The sequence below is a fragment of the Bombus affinis genome, chromosome 2, assembly GCF_024516045.1.
Source record: "Bombus affinis isolate iyBomAffi1 chromosome 2, iyBomAffi1.2, whole genome shotgun sequence".
Taxonomy (NCBI): Eukaryota; Metazoa; Arthropoda; class Insecta; order Hymenoptera; family Apidae; genus Bombus; species Bombus affinis.
In genome coordinates, this window is record NC_066345.1 from 3,061,375 (window position 1) to 3,085,864 (window position 24,490).

A 24,490-nucleotide genomic window follows, 5' to 3' on the forward strand; every position below is an offset into this window, starting at 1 on the left:
TTTCAAGCCATTCTACACCTTCGATTTGATGAAAATTGGTTAAATAAGTGTAGCGCAAAATTGATCTTGACCACAATTTTCAGTGTCAAATTGTTTTTCTATTGCATCATATAGTGCTCATTAGAAAGGAAAGTTCCGTTCTTTTAGAAAAAATGTTTGCAATTTCATTAATACTTAGACTGATTTTATTCATATTTTAAGGTCAAATATGGAATACAATAACATCAATACTAATATCTACTTTTTTGTGCGAATTACTTTATATTTCAATCTTCCTTGATATGCAGTGACAAGCAAAAGTGTAAACACAGCCCGTTGATTTTATGTAGAAAGCGAATGTCGAAGGTATAATGAGAAAAGAGCATTATTTGACCATTCCACAAAATAATTTACCTAAATAGTAGTTAATTCTATTGGATATAATAAACGTGAAGTAGTACTAGTGGACGAAATACTATGTTGAAACCTTGATTCGACGAGTATAATTAATGTGTAAAACTGTAAACGTGGTTTGAGATGTCCATTTTTGTAAAATGTTTTGTACATTATTAATGTTAATGAAAATTAACTATTACATTTCGTTAATAATAACTTGTAGTTACTGTTACCTAATCTTTACCGATCACTTGAAAAATTAGTTTTTTATATTTATGTGTTTACTTTTTTCGCTCGTCGCAGTACATGTTTAAGTCAGATATGAAATATCTGGCGTATTCCAGCGGCTTTAATTAAATCTAAGATGTTGATATCCTTAATATTGAGAATGTTGTTAGTAAAGTAACTATTTCTATCCAAAAACAAGATATCTTTGAGACAACGTGAATTTTCGTTCCAATTTTCTTAACTTACAAGTATAAAATTTTCATCGCATGATACAATCTATCCTACAAAGTTCTTGCACACGACGAAGCTGAGAACATAGATCTTCTTCAAATATTATTTTTCTCACTGCTTCGTGTGGAATTTCTACTCGACGAGATGTTATTAAACGCTTAAAAGCTTATTATTAAACGATAACATACTTTTTCCTACATGAATGAACATGAAAGACGTCGAGTGAGGAATTAGAACAATTGTGGATGGTTGGAAACTATTATGCTGCGATCTACCATTCGTTATTGCCTATACATACCACGGAACAAAGGATAATTATCACCGAATTCATCCAGAGCACATTTTCTAAGTTTTACTGTATATGATTACGCCCATTATATTATATTATGTTATTACGATGTTATCTAATTAATTGTTGTCTATTTGTTTTGATACTTATATTAACCATTATTTATAACATAATATACTAAATACAATTAGTATACACAATTAGTATAGGGATTAGTATAAGAAATTTTAAACAGCTTTTTTCAAAAGAACGAATCATTTACGATCCAGGGGTTTTCTGAAACTTTCGTTTCTCGTGATGAGTACTTTATGATGCAATAAAAAATTTTATCTGAAAATTATACTCAAGATCAATTTCATGATCCATTTTCTCTAACAGATCTCCATCTTCCACAGCTATAACAAATAATTTTTTGACACTCTATACATTTAACATCGATTATAATTCTGATAATTGAAACACCGAACATCAATGTGTTTATTCACTACGCCAACACAGATAACAATTAACATTGATATATAATATATATTTGACGATATATATCTGAAAGAATAGAAATTTCATTTAATCGAATATATGACCATACTCGGTTAAGTACCAACAACGACTATCTATCAACCTTATCTTACTTCCTCGAAGATATAGAAAGACTTTAAAAATTTCAGCCATGTGATTTGGTCCTTTAAAATTTAGAAGTAATATAACGATAAAAAACATAGGGTAATCTGAAAGAATTTTTCGCAGAATTTCCTTCCCCTTTGAATTGGCTTTTATACAGAACGACTTTAACCTTTTCAAGGAAATACCTATAGATTGTGACGATCTATGATTTTAAATAGAGAGGTATATCTGAAAAGAGGTGGATGTAAAACGTAGCGTATAAAACGTAGATCAAATCTTTATTCAAGGTGTGGCGGCACTCGACAAGCCGAAAAATCAGCAGTACCCCGGCAGCGACATCTACAGCCCCCAGTGACACTTACAGCGGAACAGGCCTACTATCTACCACAACTATAACTCACAACACGGCCACCTCAAAGGATTTTTCTCTTCGCAGAGAATCAGGTTTTCAAGAACGATCGAATATGTATGCACTTGATTTACACGTGAAGTTGTCATTAAAAATATTGTTGCGTTTAAAAAGATAAATATTGATTTAAATTTAATGAAATTGTTAGTCCAATTGTTTTAAGCTTAAAGATATGTAGGTGTCACATTTATATATTGAAAACCTGGGAGCGGCATTAATTAACAAACCTAGTCACGCGCACACGTACTTCAAAACCATGCTTGAAAATCGATATTCCCTGAAACAATGCATCGTTCTCCGCTACCAATTTATTTTCGCACGAAGAATCAGTCCATTCATCGTTGCCGCCACCATCGCTACTGTAATCTATATTACTCGAATAAATTCTATATCTTGATTGGAAAATCGCATATTTTAACGAACTTTCTGTGTTTTTTTTTTTTTTATGATTTTAATTGGCAATTTCCGAAATTGAACTATAGCTTGAGAATAAACCGATAATATTTGAGGGTATATATACATACATCATGTTTTTGATGGGTTTTGTAGTAAAATAATTGTAGAAAAAGCAAACTTTTTAAGAAAAAATTACCATATTCGAGTAATAAATTATAGAAAATTACCAATGTAATTTAAAACTTAAAAAGAAGAATCTATTACACGTAATAAAGCGAAAATTCAATAAAGTGATTACTAACCGTATTACCAGCGACAATCGTGTAACGGCGATTCGTAAATAAGTTAGTCGTCTATTTGGAGAAACGTCGCTGGCAATATCGTCACATTTTAATTACGTCAGCGCTATCAATTGGTCTTGGAAGAAAGTTTTCCATTATGTACTTTTGCCCACGGCGTCGTTCCAACAAATGAGTCCGAGTTTTGAATCGCTTTCTCTTATATCACGAATTTGTAACGGTGCTTCTTCAAACTTTAAACGATTGTAATGAATGCCTTTGCGTACAAAGACTGATACCTGGTTTGACTAGAAGCTTCAGCTAATTAGTGCCCCAGTTAATTTGGATGTTCACTACCACGCCACTTATGAAGTGGCTTCGTGTCCGAGCGGATTTCCTCCACGTAAAAAAAAAAGAAAAAGAAAAAGGAAAAAAAAAGAAAAAGAGATAGGAAAAGAAGAAAAAGAAAAAGGAAGAAAAATAGAAAAAGAGAAAGGAAAAAAAGAAAAAGAAAAAAAACAGTTAATTTGGATGTTCACTACCACGCCACTTAAGAAGTGGCTTCGTGTCCGAGCGAATTTTCCCCACGTAAAAAAGAAAAAAGAAAAAGAAAAAGGAAAAAAAATAGAAAAAGAGAAAGGAAAAAAAAGAAAAAGAAAAAAAACAGTTAATTTGGATGTTCACTACCACGCCACTTAAGAAGTGGCTTCGTGTCCGAGCGAATTTTCCCCACGTAAAAAAGAAAAAAGAAAAAGAAAAAGAAAAAAAAGAAAAAGAGAAAGGAAAAAAAAGAAAAAGAAAAAGGGAGAAAAAAAGAAATGAGGGTAATGATGCAAATATTTTTTGTAGCCATTATATAGAATTTCGATGGTATAATTAATCAGTATCAACTTACCAGCCCCTGACGGGACGATTGTGACGAAAATAGCTTGCACACAGATGAGGATTGCAAGTATTTTCGAGTCCTTCATGGTTGTAAAAAATCAGGTAATGTTGTCGCTGTAGAATATGGGAAAATCAGGCGTTTCAATATCAGTTGTGCGGGCACTGGAGTGCGTAGACCAGAAATATCTGCGACAAAAATCAGAATACATTTGTTTTCACATGATTGGATCAATTTTGTGTAGGACTAAGCTGACTGAACCTAACACGGGATAATTTTTTTTTTTTTGCGTGGGGAGGGGAAAATGCTATTACGCATGCCCAGTGACCCGCATCACTGGGTTATGTGGGAGTCGGTCGGATGTCGTTGCCATACCCAGTAAAAACCCCTCCTCCTTCTTCCTCCGCTTGGGGGGCAGACAACCCCGGTAAAACCTGTCGGCAGTCATCAGGGTTGTCCTTTCGTGCCCCGTAGTATCTGCTTCTTCGGGCAGTTACTGCTCATGTCGTCCTCTCAGCCAGTTCAGAATACTGGGCTGGTCTCCTTCTGCGGTTTTTCGTTGTTTCATGTTCTTGCCCTCATTGCCCCGCGTAGTTGTTGTTTCGCTCGTTCTCCTCCTTGCTTCCTCCCAGGCCCTCGCTGTCACCCTCCTGTGACACATGACGGTCTTGCAGAATTGCCTGAATTTATTCGAGCTCTCGTCCTTGGCGGTCGCCGTGGCGATCAGATTGCCCACGTCTATCTTCCCGCCCAGAGCGTTCTCCAGCTCGATCCTTCTATCCGTCCACTTCGGGCACGCGAAGAGGGCGTGCTCCGCATCGTCGTTCGGGTCTCCACAGTCGAGACAGTTGCTGTCGCTGTCCCTGCCAATCCTTTTCCTATAGACACCGAAGCTCCCATGCCCGGTTAGCAGCTGCATGGTGTGGTGATCGATGTCCATCTTCTTTTTGGTAAATAGCAGCGCACTCGGTATTAGCTTCTTTGTGATATTTTCTTTTTTGTAGTTGTTCCACTCCTTCTGCCAGTCCTCTTGGGCCTTCTTGCGAATCGCCTCCAGTTCCTCCTTCAGCTTGCAGTCGTCATCCGTGCCACTCCTGGACCCATGGATCTTGTTCCTCTCGTAGGTCTCTCCGAGCATCTTTATCTTTATGTAAATCGGGAGATTCCCGGTCAACACGCAAAGTGCCGCGTGGGAGACGGTACGGTATGCCGTCGTTGTTATGCACAGGGCCGTTCGTTGTGCACGTTTCAGCTTTTTCCTGTTCTTATCGGTATTCGCTGCTCTAGCCCACACCGGTGCTCCGTAAGTTACGATGGACTCCCACACATTGTAGTAGAGCCTACGAGCCAAGCTGGGCGGCCCGTTGATGTTGGGTAGAATTCCCCTAAGTGCTCCTATTAACTTGTCGGCTCTGTTACACACCATCTCGATATGCGCACCGAACCTCCGACTGGAGTCAATGACGACTCCGAGATACCTGATGCGATCGACCGTTTCGATGTCCGAGGAGCCCAACCTGAGTTTCACAACTCTCGGCACTCGCAAGCTTGTGATGAACATGACCTCCGTCTTTTCTCTCGCCAGGGTGAGCCCGACACTCGTGCACCAGTCGTTGGCGATCCTTAGCATCGTGTTGACCTTAGCGGAGGCCTCTTCGTTCCTCCCGACGGAGCATGTGATGGCCAGATCATCCGCGAAGGCGGTTGCTCTGACCATTGGCATGTTGTCGAGTCTCTCGAGCAACCGGTCGTATACCAAGTTCTACAGGAATGGTCCGAGGATGGATCCCTGCGGGACTCCCGCCGCCACCTCGTGCTCCACCGTGCCGTGCTGGTTGCTCACGATGATCCTCCTTCCGGATAGGTAACTGCCGATTAGCCTTTTGACCTTCCATGGCAGCTTCCTCTTGTCAAATTCCTCGTATATGCTCTTCCAGCTGAGCGAATTGAAGGCATTGCTAATATCTAGGGTGATCATCACGCATACTACCTTCTTCTGTCTGCAGATGTTGGCAAACTTCATCACCTGCGTGATGGTGTCTACCGTACTCCTCTTCTTTCTGAAGCCATATTGCCTCCGATGGAACGGGTCCATTCCGATGCATCTCTCGATGATCTTCTTAAAGTATTTTTCCCAGATCTTGCTCATGGTTGGGAGTATGCTTATCGGCCGGTACGCGTTAGGGAGACTGGGATCCTTACCCGGTTTCCTTAGCAGTATTACTCTGGCCGTCTTCCAGCAGACTGGGATCCTTCCTGATTCAGTGATGCCGTTGAACGCCCTTGTCACGAGCTCGCTCCTGCGACTCGCTACCAGCTTCGCGATCTCGCCCGGCACGCCATCGACTCCTGCAGCCTTCTTGGTGTTCATTCTTCCGGCGGCATCGACGACATCGCCTTCGCCGATGGCGACGCTGAGGCTAATATCTCCTTCTTCTTCGGTCTCTGCCTCTTCGCGGCCCTCATAATGGGGGGGTCCGTGTCCCAAGTTGAATAGCCTCTGTAGGACTGCCTTCACCATGTCGATCGGCATGTCGTTGGTTGGTCCCTTGCTTTTACATATCTTCATGACCGTGCGATAGGGTTTGCCCCAAGGGTCGCTCTCCAGTATCTTGCAGTATTCTGCCCAGGCTGTTTTTTTGCTGCGGGCGATCTCCTTTTTTAATTGTCTTCGGATCTCCTTGTAGGCGTTGACGAGGGGCTCGGTGTTGCCGGCGTTCTTCTTCCTTTCTCTCGTCACCTTCCTGAGCGCTTTGTGCGCCTGCGCTCTCAGTTCCGCGATCATCGGGTTCCACCAGTAGTTCGCGTACTTGCGGGTCGCCGCACAGTTCGACTTCCTTAGCATCCCTTCGCACGTACCTTCGATGCTCTTTTGCAGGGGCTCGGCCCCATCCTCTCCGATAGCCGCGTTGAGGTCTTCCTTCTTCAGTGTGTCGTCGAATCTGCTCAGGAACTCCTCCGGCGATATGTCCTTCGTCACGTACCTGTAGAACTTCGATACGGTTCGGGTCTTCCTCGCCTTAAACCTGTGGAGCACGTACAGATGGTCCGAGGCCGAGTATTTGTCCAAGACCGCGCTTCCGGCGTGTATCTCGCTGACCTTATTGGATACGCTTATTTGTCGGGGAAGCTCGTCTTCCCGTTCATGAAGAAGGTATACTTTTCCTTGAGCCTCAGTGGAAACACCCGGTGGCTGCTTAGTGCCTCCATTAAGACTCTCCATCTCTTGTCTGTGGTCGATCCTCCCCAACAGGTTGACTTTGCGTTGAAGTCTCCGGCCACGACGACCTTGTCGTGTCTTCTAGCAGCGCTCTTCGTCATAGTCGACAGCGTGTCTATGTATTCGGAGTATGCTAGCATATTTATGTTGGGCGAACAGTATCCGCTGAAGCAGAAGACGTCGCCGACGCGGACGCCCACTATCCCGTCGCTCTTGACCTCTGTTGTTTCATCAGGCAGTTTGCCGTTGAGGAGTGTGACCCATATCGAGGCGTCTCCTTTGGTGTCATTAAACCAGTGCGGTAGCTGCCTGTTCGGCTCGGAAATTATTATTATATCCGGCCTAAGTTCGATCGCGCATTGGTGCATCATGTCCTGCGCCAGCTTGCATCTGTTGAGGTTTATCTGCAGTATCCTCATTTATTCGCTTTCAACCGCCTTCTATACTCTGGACAAGCCAGGGATCCGGTTACGTGGTCAAATTTCACACCTTTCTCCTTGCTGCAGATGGAGCAGCAGGGTGCGTTGGCGCAGGCAGCTATCGTGTGGTCTTTGGCTCCGCACTTCCTGCAAATCTCCTTTCCAGGGCTTATCGCCGTGCATTTGTTCGCGATATGACCGAACATGTGACATCTGTAGCACTTTACTACATTGGGTAGTGCCTTTATCGAGGCTATCGTCAAGCCGGTTCTGATCTTCCGGCTCGCCCCCTCTTTGGCCAGGTAGGCTTTCGGCATCGTCACTATTGCCGATTGGGTGCCCCACGGCGCCATTTTTAGGGTCTTTACTTCGACCTCAGTGATGTCGCTTATGCCCAGATGCATTCCTATCACCCTGGCTAGTTCTTCCTTGCCTACGAGCGGGTCTATATCCCTGATCTCTACGGAGGTCTTGTCGCGCATTGGTAGCGCTCTCACCTTGCCTCTTAGCGCCGTGTTCATATCCGCCGCGGTCTTTTTGGCGTTGCTACCTGCTTTCAGCTCGATCAGAATGTCACCTGTTCTGGTCCTCCTAATTCCACAGCTCTCTTTTAGGGTCTCCTTTGCCCCCATCAAGTCTTTGTAGACCTGGATCCACTCCTTGTCTTGCCCTACTTTGACGAGGATGGCTTCGGGTCTGTTACGTATCCTCTTCGGTCCCTCCGGCCTCTTTGGCTTGTCCAATGCCGCCCTTCCTGCGTTCGCCTTACTGACCACCGTCGGGGTGTCCGTTCTTTTTCCTCTCCTTCCGCGGACAGGGATCCAGTCATCCTTTACATCGCTGTCCGTGTAGTCAGTAGTCGCTTTTGCCGAGCTGTTGCCGGCACAGGCTCCTGCGTAGGAGGCCTCCATGGTCGTTGGTCTCTTTCTCTTGGTGTCGCCCTTCCCCTCGACGGGCGATCTCTCCTTCCTTTTTCCTTCCTTCTCCTCACTCCTCCCCGAAGGGGTGGTCATCCTGGTGGCCGTGACTGTCCTAGCGTTCCTCTTGAGCCTCATCTCGTTCAACATCGAGTGGAGCTTGGACGCTTTTTTACTGATAGCGTCCCTCCTTTTCTTGATGTCGGTATCCTTTTTGCTCATGAGGTAGAGTCTGCTACCTATGTATTGGATTTCGCGGAAGACTTCTGTGATGATTTCCGTCATCGCCTTCCATTCGCTCATTTTGATGACGATACTGTCCTCGTCATTGCTTTCGGTCTCGGCCGTTGCTCTGTTCGCCATGGCCTTCCTCCTGAGACATTCCCTTGGTGCCGCCGCTTCGCTGCCGCTGTCCGACATTTCCGCCGGTGTGTCTAGCTCCGAGGTGCTGGCCGCTTCGTCCTTCGTTGCCATCGGCTGGCTCCTGGCCAGGCTTCTCGTTGTCTTGCACGCGCTCCCCTCCACTGGGGACTTTCTCAAATATCTGGTGATCTTGTCACCTTTCGGGATTTTTTCCTTGGCGAATCGGGTCGCCTTTTCGGTGGGTGGTGTCTTATCCTTGAGTGCCTGCATTGGCATCTCGACATCCTCGATGAATCCCGCGATGTCTTCATCAAATTCGAGGTATCTTCTTGTGCTTTTTTTGCACATCTTTTCCTCTGTGACATCTGCGGGTGTTTCTTGGTCCCCGGTCGTGTTTACCGAACGAGGGGAGGCCCTGGGATCGACCTTCCCCTCGCCGTTCGTCCAGTCGTTGGGTGACCGTCGGGTCGAGCCTGGGACGCTACTCGAATCCCCGACGGGGCCTGGAAGCTCCGAAACCCCCTGAGCCGTAAGTTTACTTACCTTGTAGTACTTGTCCATATTGTGTTTATGACTTTAATATACATATATATATATGTATGTTTGAGGTGTATCCTTCCGCGTGTATGCGATTCGTGTCCTAAATAACTTGCCGATGTCGTCGTAAGGTCGCCAGTCGTCTGTCTGATAACCGGATACTTAAACTCGCAGTGTCCCTATCACTGTTCGACGCGGGGAGTTTAGACTGGCCATCCACGGGGGCGCTCTCCCACTCCTTGGTTACCCAGGTAGCCCGCACGGTGGCGCTTCGGTCTCGCGACCCAAGATGGCCTTCGCTCTGCCCCTAACCTCACTTTCCACACACAGCACTTTCAATCGTTTCTCTCGCTTTTATACCAGCGAGCTCCCCTATTTCTTGTATTCCCACTCATTCCGGAGCACTAGAAACTTCACTTTCGTGCACTTTTCCGCCCGAGTTCTTTAATTTACCCAGATATTTCGGTTATGCCTACGGAGCGACGTGCACGTGTCCGTTCTGCTTGCCGCCATCATCGAGCATGCAACACGGGATAATTGTCCAACTTACGACCTTAACAAGCCCGCTTGATTCCCTATAAGCGCTTGAAATTGATGCTTGTATTCTTTCCAGATTAACAAGCTTTGCCCCCCCCCCCCCTTAGATCGTGTTTTCTCAAACAGAAAATATTGGAAGCGTACTCGTTGGCAAAACAGTTCACGGATAGTTCGTCCTCTGCTTGTTATTTGTTACAATACCGTTAACAAATAAATTCATGAAACATAGTGGTATCGCATAAATTGAAAATAAAAGCTTTGCGTATACTTGGGAGTTGAACTTTGGCTATTATACGTGTGTTATATATATATAATACACAATTATATGTACATATATAGAAGATTGCTTAGAATTTGGAGCTTAATAACATATCTCAAAATCATTGACATTAAAGAAGGTGAACCTCACTTACCAAATTTCCTTCCGCCAAATGATACATAAAAATTGAAAAAAATAATATACATAGTTTTGACTTTCTTCCGCATTATAATTTCAATCACTCGATTTATTCGGCTAAAGATAATCAAGCAATAACCTTACTTTACACGTATTCTCATCTCGTGAAATAGGTCACATCAGGGATTTTCAAAAGTCGATGGAATATTAATAGCGATTAATTATTTATGCATGTATTCTGCACGGTTAAAGCAATCACCTAGTGAATTATCGTGTTCCAGGAATATCAATTGGTCTTGGAAAAAAGTTTTCCATTATGTACTTTTGCCCACGGCGTCGTTCCAACAAATGAATCCGAGTTCTGAATCGCTTTCTCTCATATCACGAATTTGTAACGGTGTATCTTCAAACTTTAAACGATTGTAATGAATGCCTTTGCGTACAAAGACTGATACCTGGTTTGACTAGAAGCTTCAGTTAATTAGTGCCCCAGTTGATTTGGATGTTCACTACAACGCCACTCCCCCCCCCCTCCCAAAAGTGGCTTGGTGTCCATGCGGATTTCCTCCACGTAAAAAAAAAGAAAAAGAGAAAGGAAAAAAAAAGAAAAAGAAAAAAAAACAGTTAATTTGGATGTTCACTACAACGCCACTTAAGAAGTGGCTTCGTGTCCGAGCGAATTTTCCCCACGTAAAAAAAAAAAGAAAAAGAAAAAGGAAAGAAAAAGAAAAAGAGAAAGGATAAAAAAAGAAAAAGAAAATGGGAAAAAAAAGAAAAAGGAAAAAAAAGAAAAAGAGAAAGGAAAAAAAAGAAAGAAAAGGAAGAAAAGAAAAAGGAAGAAAAAGAAAATGAAAAAAAAGTTAATTTGGATGTTATAAAATGTTATATAACCAAGAACTTATCTTCTACTTGGACTTATGTTCTACTAGAACCTATCTACTACTAGTCGAATAAGAGAAGACCGAGCCATTGAATCGCTCAAATAGATTAGCTGATTCGCTTAACGTATTTTTACTTCCCATGACGTAAACAAGAGCAGAAAGTACACAAGTAATAATACAGAAATGTCGAATGTACAGAGGAATAGATTTCGTTAAATCATTAGCACGTAACATTTCCTTATAATTCTATTTGTGTATAGCAAAATAGCTTGTGTGCTTTCATGAATTATATTTGATATTTAGAAGCTTTCATGTAGGTAGATATATAACTCGTGTTAATTAGTAATTTAACAATACATCATGACAACATATCATTTTCGTTTCTTCGTTTATCTCGTTATGCGCGTAAACGAATGTGTAAATAAAGACATATAATCAACGATAACATGTAGTGGCAAGCATATTGGTGAAATGATTGTGGATGATTTCACTCGGTGTATCGGTAAATAAACTTTGATAGACATTGCCGATGAATTCGCTGTCGGTGAAATCGTGTCGATGAAATAATTGTCAGTGATTTAAAGATAACCCAATTTATTGATCTCTCCTTCATAGAGTTGTACGTCTCTCTATAAAACATATTCTACCTGGAAGGGCTGAAACATTTAGCTTAGTCGCACTAAACTGGACTGGACTGCAAGTAAGAAGATTGAAATGCAAAATTCACGTGTGAGCGCAACGGTTTAGATGGAAAGTTCGATAAGGCGATTATGTATATTAACCCGAAAAAAAGCTCATGGCTTTGCAACGCGTTACACGCAACACGGAATTTCCCTCGCTGAAATAATCCTATTACAACGATACGATTTTCCTTAACTGATCTCGCAATGTAATTCTCCCTCTACAACTTTTTATTAGGTTTGAAACACGAGAGTTTCGAAGCTCTGCAAAGTCTCGCGAATCTAGAAGTCGAGTTTCAACGTATCTTCGCTTCTTATTTTATAGCTGTTAATAGTTATTATCTCTCTCTGCACGTACATCAAACGAGTACTTATGTAAATCCAAAGGAAACGGAAACAACCGAGAATAATTGAGGATAATTCGAATACGTACCGATTAGTAAAGTGTTTGGCAAAGAAAAAAAAAGGAAAATTGTATCGGAGAAATAGGGGAAAAACGGTGGCGTACATCAAGCAATCTTTATGGCTGTAATACATTTATTATTCATTTATGTTCATTTTCTATCGCGTAACAGACGTTGAAATAACTGGCAGAACGAGCATATAAATCTTGTATCGCTCGACATGACTTCTCCCGATGGAAAAATATTCACCAGCCTGGGATCGTGCATCGCTAATTACTCCGTTACTTTTACATTTAGAACGCGTTTCCATCCATACAAAAAAGCAAGAAGGCAAACCCTATCGCACAGTCATGAAGAGATGCAAAAGCAAGAAACCAACCAACGACATGCCGATCGACATGGTGGAAGCAGTCCTACAGAGGCTATTCACCATGGGACACGGACTCTCCCATTACGAGGGCCGCGAAGAGGCAGAGACCGAAGAAGAGGAAGACATCAGCTTCAGCGTCGTCATCGGCGAAGGCGATGTCGTCGATGCCGCCGGAAGAATGAACACCAAGAAGGCTGCAGGAGTCGATGGAAGACTCCTGGACTGCTGGAAGCAGGAGCTGGAAGCAAGCTGGAACCAGACTGCTGGAAGACGGTCAGAGTAATACTGCTAAGGAAGCCGGGAGAGGATCCCGGTCTCCCTAACGCGTACCGGCCGATAAGCATACTCCCAGCCATGAGCAAGATCTGGGAAAAATGCTTTAACAAGATCATCGAGAGATGCATCGGAACGGACCCGTTCCATCGGAGGCAGTATGGGTTCAGAAAGAAGAATTAGCTTAGCGAATACCGATAAGAACAGGAAGAAGCTGAAACGGACACAGCGAACGGCCCTGTGCATACCGTACCGTCTCCCACGCTGCACTTTGCGTGTTGACCGGGAATCTCCCGATCTACATAAAGATAAAGATGCTCGGAGAGACTTACGAGAGGAACAAGATCCATAAGACCAGGATCGGCGCGGATGACGGCAACGAGCTGAAGGAGGAACTGGAGGCGCAAGGAAATTAATACCGAGTGCGCTGCTATTTACCAAAAAGAAGATGGACATCGATCATCACACCGTGCAGCTGTTAACCGGGCATGGGAGTGTGACGGCACTCGACAAGCCAAATACCACCACTCGACACTAAATACTGTCGGACGACGGCAGCGACATCTGCAGCTCCCAGTGACAATTACAGCGGACCAGGCCCAACTACTACAACTATCACGCACGTCCAATAAATATATAACGCACACACGCTCACCTCTACAGGAGTTTTGGTTTCTATAGGAAGAGGATTGGCAAGAGCAGCGACAGCAACTGTCTCGACTGTGCACACCCTAACGACGATGCAGAGCACGCCCTCTTCACGTGCCCGAAGTGAACGGACAGAAGGATTGAGCTGGAGAACGCTCTTGGCGACGTGGACAATCTGATCGCCACGGTGACCGCCAAGAACGAGAGCTGGGATAAATTCAGGCAATTTCGCAAGACCGTCATGTCTCACAGGAGGGTGACAGCGAAGGCCTTGAAGGAGGTAAGGAGGAGAACGAGAGCAACAACAACTACGCGGAGCAGTGAAGGCAGAGATACAAGACAACAAAGAACCACAGAAGGAGATCAGCCCAGTATTCTGAACTAGCTGAGAAGATGACGAGAGCAATACTGAATATACAGTATACTGAATATACAGAATAACTGCCCGACGAAGAAGATACAACGGGGCATGAAAGGACAACCCTGATGACTGCCGACAGGTTTTACCGGGGTTGTCTGTCCTCAAAGCAAAGGAAAAAGGAGGAGGGGTTTTTAGTGGGTATGGCAACAACATCCGCCCGAGTCCCACATAACCCAGTGATGCGGATCACTGGGTATGCGTAACAGCATTTTCCCCTCCTCACGCAAAAAAAAAAAAAAAAAAAAAAAACTATACACTCTATCAATTTTAAATTAATAATTTCGTTATTATATAATTTTTCTTAGTCTAAACTGAATCCAGGAGGAAGAACTTTCATCCAATTACATACTTCATTAATTCATGAATTATATTCGTTACCGTACGTACAAAAAGAAAGTTGACTGATATAAAAATTCAAAGGATAGAACTTCTAAGCTCGCGATTGGAAACAGATTCAGTTCAATGGTTTAATTTGCCATTTAATTGAATTCTCTGGCAATTTCAGCGAACTGTGGGCTTTAAAAGTGTCCCGCATTCAAACGCAAGACTTCTCCTCCACCTTTCCCTTTCTTTCAATTCCAACCTCAAGTAATTGACCTATTAATTCGACGATATATTTACATGCTTGCAAGGGATTCAAACAACTTCGTTGCGTTAAATTCGCAATTATAACCAACACGAATGTCTCAATCAATGTGCAGCTCGAAACAAATAAAAGATAATTAACTTTTCAATATAACGATTGATATGTTTGATGAAGAAAAATTTATGAATTTTTAAAAACGTCTCCTAGTACATTTAGCATTGTTATAATAAAAACTTAGAACACATACGCACACATATACTATTCCATGAAATGATTTACACAGCTATGAGTCTAATCCTATCATGTTATAAAGGGATGAACGAACTTTTCCTAATAAATATAACTTTATACAAAATCTTGTTTAAAAAAATTAGTTTTTTATTCTCATTAAATTAATTTAATATCAGAATATATAATTTTAGTCGTTATCAAAATTTTATGTCAAATGCGTTCATAGATACATATATAAATAAATGTATAATCCTATGTATTTATTTCAACTGAATTCTTAACTTAAATATTTATTAACAATATTCTGACGAATATGCAATGAAAGATAAAAACAACTTTATTTTTCTTATAGAATGTCTCATGCTTCTTACTCATTTTATGTTTCTCGTTGTCAGTGCGTAACTACTTATCAGCCGCATGAATGCTAAGTTTTACTACTGAGAAACGAAGAGACATATAGATGCAAATATACGCTACCTCGTGTGAAAAAACATCAGATACATTAACCAGAAGGAATATCCGATACATATAAAATTCATAGCGTAGTTATTTATACATACGGAATATTTCTTTCTGTATGAAATATTCTTTCTTCTGAATTCTTATTATAAATGTATGTCCATTTCCTACCTTAAAATGTCTCTCCTTTGAAAAACTCCATTTAAATATAACGATTAACAAAATATTACCAATAAAAATATTAAAACGAGATGCTGAAAGAACCTTTTAACGAAGTACAAATGATTATTTCAACTTTAATTCTGTTAAATTTGAATTGAATCATTTATAAACCGAACAGGTGTATAAAATTTTATTGCGTAAAAATCGTGAAGCTGAAAATTAGGAACGAATAACGAATGAGTAACCTAGTTTCATTAAAAGGTACGTGTACGCCGATCCGCGTAACAACTTCGACACTCCAATTATTATAAAGCATGTACCCTTCAGAGATTTTTTGCGCGAACGCAAGATACCTTTTACACGTGCAACTGAATAAGTGGAACGTGATTTTCAATATTTCTTCTTGTAGAACTTGTAACAACGTAACTGTTTCACGAATATTTTCCCTGACACTTTTACAACGATGCGTAGAAATCTCCTTTTCTAATTAATAATTTCAGCATTTCTCTGAACAGTTTCGTTGCGATTAAAAAATATACAAAGCTTACGACGTGCTTGTTTAAAAATATTTATATGGAACAAGATTTCGAATTTGTCGCATCAATCGCGATCTCAGCAGGTGTAAATTAATTCGTTCTAATGAACGAATAAATTAAACGGCTCGTGACAAAAATTATCCCTGTCCATGTTTGTTTTTCTAAAACTAATTCAAGGCGAGTTAAATGAATCGCTGTGTACCCTATTCGCGCAGCATGTGTTTTAACGACCAGCATGCAAGCGTTAACGGTGTACTTTAGTTTCTCATGGTTGTGTTAAGCTGGTTGCTCTTAGAATGAGCATATACTTACAAAAGGAGGTGAACAGAAGATAGCCTGGCACCATTTTGGCTCCGAATGGTAGCAGACGCAGAGGCTGCAAACCGAAGGTCCCGGCACATACATCAGTCCATGTGAGATAACTTCTCCTTCGAAATCAATACAGTTTTCTCCTAAAGCCACTGAAAACGATTACCAGCGTCAATATCTTTGCCACTCGACAATTTTTCGTACTTCGCCTCATATATTCTCCATGTTAGACATACCATAAAATATTTCGTGCAATCGCGTATTCCTGTCTAATGTCAGGAATTCTCTTTCCATAGATCTGCGTTTCCCATATTAAATATTTTGCTTATCAGTAAACATTCTTACAATTTGTGATTAATACTGTACGTACAAGAACGTTAAGTTTTTGACGTTGTAATATTTCACATGAAATAATAATGGCTGTATATCGACTAACTTATTAATTAATTAAATTCGTGTATATCAAGTTTCCTATCATTTAATACTTTCGTGTAACTACAGAGATTTGATACTATGAAATGAAATATAAAACTTGGTAAAAAGACGCGCTTCGTTAGGAAATGAGGGTAATGATGCAAATATTTTTTGTAGCCATTATATAGAATTTCGATGGTATAATTAATCAGTATCAACTTACCAGCCCCTGACGGGAAGAAAGTGACAAAAATAACCTGCAAGCAGATGAGCATTGCAAGTATTTTCGAGTACGAGTTCTTCATGGTTGTAAAAGATCAGGGGATGTTGTCGCTCTAGAATAGGGGAAAATCAGCTGTTTAAATAACTGTTGTGTGGGCACTGGAGTGCGTAGACCAGAAATATCTGCGACAAAAATCAGAATGCATTTGTTTTCACATGATTGGATCAATTTTGTGTAGGACTAAGCTGACTGAACCTAACACGGGATAATTGTCCAACTTACGACCTTAACAAGCCCGCTTGATTCCCTATAAGCGCTTGAAATTGATGCTTGTATTCTTTCGAGATTATCAAGCTTTGCCCCCCCCCTTAGATCGTGTTTTCTCAAACAGAAAATATTGGAAGCGTACTCGTTGGCAAAACAGTTCACGGATAGTTCGTCCTCTGCTTGGTATTTGTTTCAATACCGTTAACAAATAAATTCATGAAACATAGTGGTATCGCATAAATTGAAAATAAAAGCTTTGCGTATACTTGGGAGTTGAACTTTGGCTATTATACGTATGTTATATATGTCGGGTCGGCGTTAACATTTGAGTTAGGGTTGAGGGCGTGAAACGAATCCCTATTGGCGCTAGACGTGATCATTATGCAATAAAGGAGATATTTACTAGTGCAAATATGACTATGATGGAATTGGACAAGTAATCGGATAATTAGGTACTCGAGAAGCTAATGACAATGATCCTAGGCTCACTAACGAATCCGCGGTCAAGGGGATGACGGACTCTACTTTTCCTCAGCGTCTAAGTTGTACTCAATATTAATGCACGAGGCAATCACTACGTATCTGAGAGTTACTTGAATCGTCTTTGAGATCGTACCGGAGAGTGGTTCTCCATCACGGTAACGCTGTCGAGGAAAACTATGATGGGTGTGCCCAAGGGCACGAAATCATCGGATTCGTGGAGAAAAGCCTTCATTCGGAAAGTGAGGGAAATTGGCGTTACTGTTAATTGGTCAATTTCCATGTTGGTGGTTAGGGAAGGGTGCTAGCCGCCCTTAAGAGAAAGTTCGAGAAGAGGAAGCGTCGTTGGTGAGAAAAATAGATTTCTCCTATTTTCTCGTAGTTGGGACGAGGACTGTTTGTCGGTTTGAAGGACTTTAGTTAAACAGACCTTAAGATTTATAGCAGGTCCTCGGGCTAGCTGAACATGTACTGTGGAGACGCGTCGACATCTGGTAATCATCTTACTCAAAGAATAGAGTCTGCGTGTGGCGAGCCACGGGACAGAAATCGTTGAAATGCTTACCGTCGTGCCCCGTCCTAAGTATTTCTTTTAAGGAGAGCTATAGGGTTACTTCATGCCTTTGTTAGACAAAACGTTCATCCCTTGACCGCGACTACGTTCGGCGACTGGTTGTCGCCTCGAGCCCGAGCTCACTATCATAAATCTCAAATAAGTACAGTCGAATCGAATGACAACAGTTTCTTAATTCGGCTATGGTGAAAACCAAATTACAATACTAGGGGTCTTCCCAAAGTTCCGAAGGGAAGGTTCCAGTATTCTTTCATCTCCGACATATATATATAATACACAATTATATGTACATATATAGAAGATTGCTTAGAATTTGGAGCTTAATAACATATCTCAAAATCATTGACATTAAAGAAGGTGAACCTTACTTGAACGATGAAACGTTTGATCAGATAATGTTCTTCGTTCGATACTAAAGGAAATTGAGAAGAAACATCGAAAATTCGTTAATAAAACGAATTTCTTTGTTTCTGTGAGATAATAAACTTGATATACGTATTGGTTTTTAAAATCAATATATCTAACCAATGGGCACACTTTTAACAAGGGTGATGGAACATACCAAAAATCTTTCAAGATGGTCTTGGCAACGGAAGAGTCGAAAATATGACAATTATAAATGAAAAATTCTAATATTTTACAGCTGACAACGATAAAGAACTCCAGATATTCTCCTAATTAATTTACAACAAATTCGCGTATATGATCGATAGCTGACGTCATTGTGCCCCACAGCCCTTGTAAAACGATAAGAATTTCCTGGAAAAACTTGTAGCCACGAAATGAAAAATATGATAAAACTTCTAACAAGAGTACTGAGACGAGCAACTTTGTACTTACCCTTTCGGAGTAGGGAACGTGATTAAACGTCCGCGAGTTCGAAACTTTTGTAAGTCACTGGCACGGCCGCTGCTTATGGTGGGAATGTAATAGATATGTCGGAGATGAAAGAACACCGGAGCCTCCCCTTTGGAGCGATGGGAGGACCCCCTTAGCGCTGTAATCCAGATTTCATCATAGCCGCACTAAGAAACTGTTGTAATTCGATCCGACTGTACTTATTCGAAATTTATGATAGTGAGCTCGGGCTCGAGGTGACAACCGGTCGCCGAACGTAGTCGCGGTCAAGGGATGAACGTTTTATCTAACAGAGGCATGAAGTAACTCTATAGCTTTCCTTAAAAGAAATACTTGGGACGGGGCACGACGGTAAACATTTCAACGATTTCTGTCCCGTGGCTCGCCACACGCAGACTTTGTCCTTCGGGTAAGACGATTGCCAGATGCCAACGCATCTTCACAGTATATGTTTAGCTGGGCGAGGACCCGCTACGAATATTAAATTTCAATTACACAAAGTCTCTCAAATAGACAAATGGCCTGTGCCCCGACTACGGGAAGATAAGAGAAATCTATCCTTCCACGAACGACGCTTCTCGCTAGCAACTTTCCCCAAGGACAGCTAATATCTTTCTCTAACCACCAACATGGAAATTGACCAATTAACAGCAACGTCAATTTCCCTCACCCTTCGAGCGAAGACTTTTCTCCGCGAATCCGATGATCTCGTGCCCTTAGGCACACCCATCATAGTTTTCTTCGACAGCGTCACCGCGACGGAGAGTCACTCTCTAGTGCGATCTCATCAGTAATCGACCTGTCTTTCGTATACGAAATAATTGCCCCCGTGCTCTAACATATAGTGTAACTTAGACGCAAACGAAGGGTAAAGTCCAGTATCCGTTGACCGCGGAAACGTTGCCGGAGCCGAGACCATTGTCATAGTGCCGCGAATATCGAAACCTTGCGATTATCTATCGACGCTGTAAATCTCCCTAATTTGTGTCAATAAACTCAACCATTGTTACACCGCACCTATGGCTAATTCCAACGAAGATTCACCGAACACCCCCACCCCCAATCCTGACGTGCGTCCGACAGATATAAGTACAGAGCGCGTGAGCGAACTAAAAACGCGATATAGGGCTAAAGAGAGAGACCGTTCCGTCCTTCTCTAATGCCCGCGTACTTGTACCGGAAATATGTAACAACGGTAAACGAGCGCCGTCAGTGTCCACTAGTGTGCATGCCTGATTAAACAAGGACAGGAAATGCCTATATACAGCCTTCTCTTTCTATTTCCATGTCGCATCCATCTTACTATACAGTAGACAGGACTCGACTATTCCATCATTATATTCGCACCCTGCTTATGCGTGAACCAACATCGCCATGACAACAAATCGTTCGTCTCCTGTTTGATGCTCAGTTTTCAACGGAGTTGAAGGGAAACTTTATAAGAGAAAGGAAGTGACGGATTGTCTCAAAGTAATAAACGAAAATTCTCGTAACTATCGAAAAACGATAGTCAATACAAGGATATCATTATCACATTTAAAACTATCACAATGAACGGTGATTTATCGCTGCAAGGTACCACAAATAAGATATCTTATAATTTGCGAAAAGAGGTAAGGAATATTCTAGATTTTAGACTTTGGAACTTCCATGACAGTCATGAGTGTGTTTTGTCATTGATTTGCCATATTGCGTTTTTCACAATTGTTGTTCATTTTTTGTGATATTTTACACTCGCACATAGTATCTATGATTTTTTCTTTCGATAATTCTTATAATTATTGTCAATAATTAATTATTTATAACCATTTACGCTGTATTATATATCATTAAGATTTATCTTTGCACGTATCAAGATGGTAGATAACAAAATTATGTGTAACAAATTGATTAAACTCGCAATGTAACAGAAAATTGCATGAAAATCTTTATATTATTAATAATTATTGTTAATAATAAAAAAAATAAATGTCGCATTAGGAGGAGAGTCGTACTTCGGAACGTAATCGGAACATATTGTACCTTATATGTGATTATTTGGGACGCAATGGGTGAGTACATTGCAATTTAGATATCTTCTTAGTTGCAATTTTTTCGAATAATATCGGTGACCAATCGAAATAGAAATTAGTGCGGAAAGAGGGGAAGGAACCAAAATTTGAAAATCGACATCGGTAACTCAGTAGTTATAGAATAACTCAATCGATAACGTAGATTAACTAGTTATAAATGAAAATATATATAAATTCAAACTTTAAAAATTGGAAATTAAAAAGCAGAAGGCAAAATATTATCGCCGAGGATTTATATAATAATAAATAGACAGTACATTCTTTTTGTCTGTCTTACCTAGAAATAAAACAGTTAATTGATGATTATCGTATAGTGTGTACTCATAGCATAAAATTTGTTCAATGAATTAAAAATTATATTTTTTAGATATGTAGACATTAGCGATGTATTAATCCGGGAAGCTCGTCTACCTCGGAAATATCGAGTCTGCGACAACGTCGATTTGGAAATTATTCTTACAGAATATGAAAATTATTACAAGATGAAATTCCAAAAATATCCTATATTGTGCAAGAAAATAACTGAAAAGGAAATAAAGACGAGGGAAATGACAAATGCGAACAAAGTGTAAGAATTTAAATTATTTAACACTATTCAACGTTCTCAACGTATTCAACGTATCGATTACAATATCATTCAATCTTCGAAGAAGTAGTAAAACGTGTCAAATCTGTTAGCAAAGAAACGAGAAGTGAGTCTGTGAAAGGGAGGAATGTACAACAGAAGATGACGGGTGACGCTACGGATGATATTAATCTCGCAATGACAGTGACACCAATTTTCGCCAATGAAAGCGATGGAGCTTCATCAGAAGAGCTATTTAACGTCTCAATGGAACAATCCACGCAATCAAAGATATCGCAACGGGCTCGGAAGCTTTATATAGACAATCCGGAATTGCGGAAGATTGCTGAAGACATTTCATGCGTAAGTTATTTTCGATTAATATACGTATTGTAAAGCTTTTTAAAAATAAAATACCTATCGATAAACAATCCACTGTATATCAATGACGCAGGGATTTCAGTAAAGCTTTAAATAACGAATTACATAACACTTACGGAAATTAATACGGAGATTATGCGCCATTTCATCTTTGTATTGTCGCAGGAAATCATACTGACAAAATTAAATGTATATTGGGACAACATTGTAGGCCTAGAGGAATGTAAATCTGCTATTAAGGAGGCCATTGTGTATCCCCTTAAGTACCCTATCTTTTTTAATGGCCCATTTTCTCCCTGGAAAGGTATTCTGCTATACGGACCACCTGGTACAGGTAAGATACTCGTATTTCTTTCATTCCCGTACATGTTTACAATCAATTACGAAATAGGGAAGACGATGTTGGCGAAGGCAGTCGCAACAGAATGCCAATGCACCTTTTTTAACATAACGGCCAGCTCATTGGTGAGCAAATGGAGAGGCGATTCCGAGAAGTATATCCGTGTAAGTTGATTTCCTTTGTCTATGAAGAAGAGATTCTAGGTTTAAAAAGATTTGTTTTTATTTGTCGTCATTCATATATAAATAGAATAGTTGTTTGGAAAACGAAATGATATTACGTTCGTGATGAAACAATGAATTTAAGGAATTTTGAATATAATATTTAATAAATAATAAATACATTTGTTAAACTGAACAGGTTTTATTTGAACTTGCCTATAATTATTCGCCTACAATTATTTTTATCGACGAGATTGACTGGATAGGCACAAATAAAGGAGTAAACTGTACATTGTCTGAACCTGCAAAGAGATTCAGATCAGAACTTCTTTCTAGATTGGATGGATTAGTATCTAACGAAAATTCTAATGTAGTTCTTTTGGCTGCAACTAATTGCCCTTGGTATGTATATCACGCTATTTCAATGTTTTCTAAGTAGAAAATATCTTAATATCATAATTATTCATTATCTTAATCTTAATTATTGTGTTGTTCGGAATATTCCTTCGTTATTATTAATATAACAGAACAATAATATTTATTGTAAATATATTATTAGGGACATTGATGCAGCTTTACACAGACGCCTCGAAAAGAAAATATACGTATCATTACCAAATGAAGTTACTCGACTCGATATGTTCAAATTATACCTTAGCAACCAGTTATTAGAGAATATGGATATTGTAAACCACATAATAAAATCTACTGAAAAATATTCTTGCGCGGATATAAAATTGCTTTGTAAGCAAGCATGGCTGCTAGAAATAAGTCCAATGTGGGAAAAACTTGAAAAAAAAGAAACATCTGTTACGACTTTGAAATATGAATTAAAGAATTATGAAATAATAGCAAAATTGTTAAAAACAATGTCACCTACAGTCACGGATGTGGATAGATATAAAGCGTGGAATAAATATGTATGCCATAAGAACATATTTTAAAAAATATAAATGGTTATCATAATATATATCATTAATATAATTATCGTTCGAAAAATTGTTCGTGTGCGTGCATGTATGTGTGCGCACGCGCTATAAACAAGTATGAAATGTTCGTTCTACATATATGTATACGTGGTATACGTATTCCCTTATAATATATAATATGTGTAATCTGAGTGGTAATATATCCACGTATTACATATGTGTTAGTGTATTTTATCGATAATCTGTCTTTTATTTCCTCTTATCTTATTAACGCATGTATGGGCGCGTATATGCGCCGGGCGAAAGCTATGGGTGTAGACTCAGAACACATATATGCGTTTTTTGCAAGTATTCCGCATGGCCTAAGGACAGATATACGCGTTTGTCGATTTTTCCGATCAAGTAGAAGTAATACTATTACATTTATGTGAGATAAATATGAATGTATTCCTTAGTAACGGCAGTAAGCAAATGCCAATAATGTCTCGTTATAATTGTCTACCTGTTTCGAGGACAGTCGCATCTAATTATCGAGAAGAAAATGTGTTGTTTGTGAGAAAAATAAGAGAATGCAGAAAATGCGATGTCGGATTATGTATCGATAATTGTCTTGAAATTTTTCTCATACAACTGAATTATTAGCCAAATTCTGTTGTAAATTCTAAATGTTTATTGTAAATTTCAATGTTTAAAATAAATAATCAATACTAAAAAATAACGCTCTTGAATTATTTAATCTCGTGCAAAAGAATTACTATAACTTATTACGCTTTGCGCTTTCAATAGTCAATCAACAGAGTTCAGTCTAACGAAGAAGTTCCCTCCTACGCTAACGAACTGTCCTGTTTTTGCGTCCAGGCTTTCAGGACATAAATTAAAATATCGCACATAAGCACAGCGTAACAGCGGCTTAAATTTAAGTTACAATAATAATCTTAAAAAAAAAAAAGAAAAAAATGTAATAATGCATGGCTATGTCGTACCGTCGCGTATCGGTACTTTTGCCTGTACCACCCTAGAATCAGAATTCAGCGTTTATTCTGGAAGAAAATCATGTAAAAAAAAAATATGTAAAAAATCTGGAATTAATAAACAAAGATTTAAAAAAATCAACAATTAAACAAGGGATTGAGATGACCAATCCCGCTCACGCTGCGAACTTCGAA

The 24,490-nt window shown here is 40.2% G+C and overlaps 1 protein-coding gene and 1 long non-coding RNA gene across 3 annotated transcripts; one reads left to right on the top strand and one right to left on the bottom strand.

Moving 5' to 3' along the window:
* Positions 1-3,782: 3,782 nt before the first annotated feature.
* On the bottom strand, positions 3,783-17,269 carry LOC126913821 (uncharacterized). The gene is made up of 2 exons (XR_007709408.1): positions 16,953-17,269; positions 3,783-3,971 (listed from the first exon to the last, which is right to left on the bottom strand). It is a non-coding gene; the product is annotated as an uncharacterized LOC126913821 (long non-coding RNA).
* Positions 17,270-20,260: 2,991 nt separating this feature from the next.
* On the top strand, positions 20,261-23,379 carry LOC126929025 (katanin p60 ATPase-containing subunit A-like 2). 2 transcript variants are annotated; one of them, XM_050745017.1, is made up of 7 exons: positions 20,261-20,927; positions 21,316-21,516; positions 21,627-21,876; positions 22,060-22,228; positions 22,286-22,398; positions 22,595-22,797; positions 22,955-23,379. In XM_050745017.1, the coding sequence occupies exons 2-7, from the start codon at positions 21,431-21,433 to the stop codon at positions 23,337-23,339; spliced, it is 1,206 nt and encodes a 401-aa protein (XP_050600974.1). In that variant the 5' UTR covers positions 20,261-20,927; positions 21,316-21,430; the 3' UTR covers positions 23,340-23,379. The 2 variants fall into 2 exon arrangements, with proteins under 2 accessions (XP_050600974.1, XP_050600976.1); XM_050745019.1 differs by lacking the exon at positions 20,261-20,927 and having other exon boundaries at positions 21,360-21,516; positions 21,632-21,876.
* Positions 23,380-24,490: the final 1,111 nt, after the last annotated feature.

Coding starts and splice junctions, on each gene's coding strand:
- LOC126929025 (XM_050745017.1), top strand. CDS start 21,431: ATGAAATTCCAAAAATATCCTATATTGTGCAAGAAAATAACTGAAAAG. Junction 22,399..22,594: donor ATTCCGAGAAGTATATCCGT/GTAAGTTGATTT, acceptor TAAACTGAACAG/GTTTTATTTGAACTTGCCTA. Junction 22,798..22,954: donor GCTGCAACTAATTGCCCTTG/GTATGTATATCA, acceptor ATATATTATTAG/GGACATTGATGCAGCTTTAC.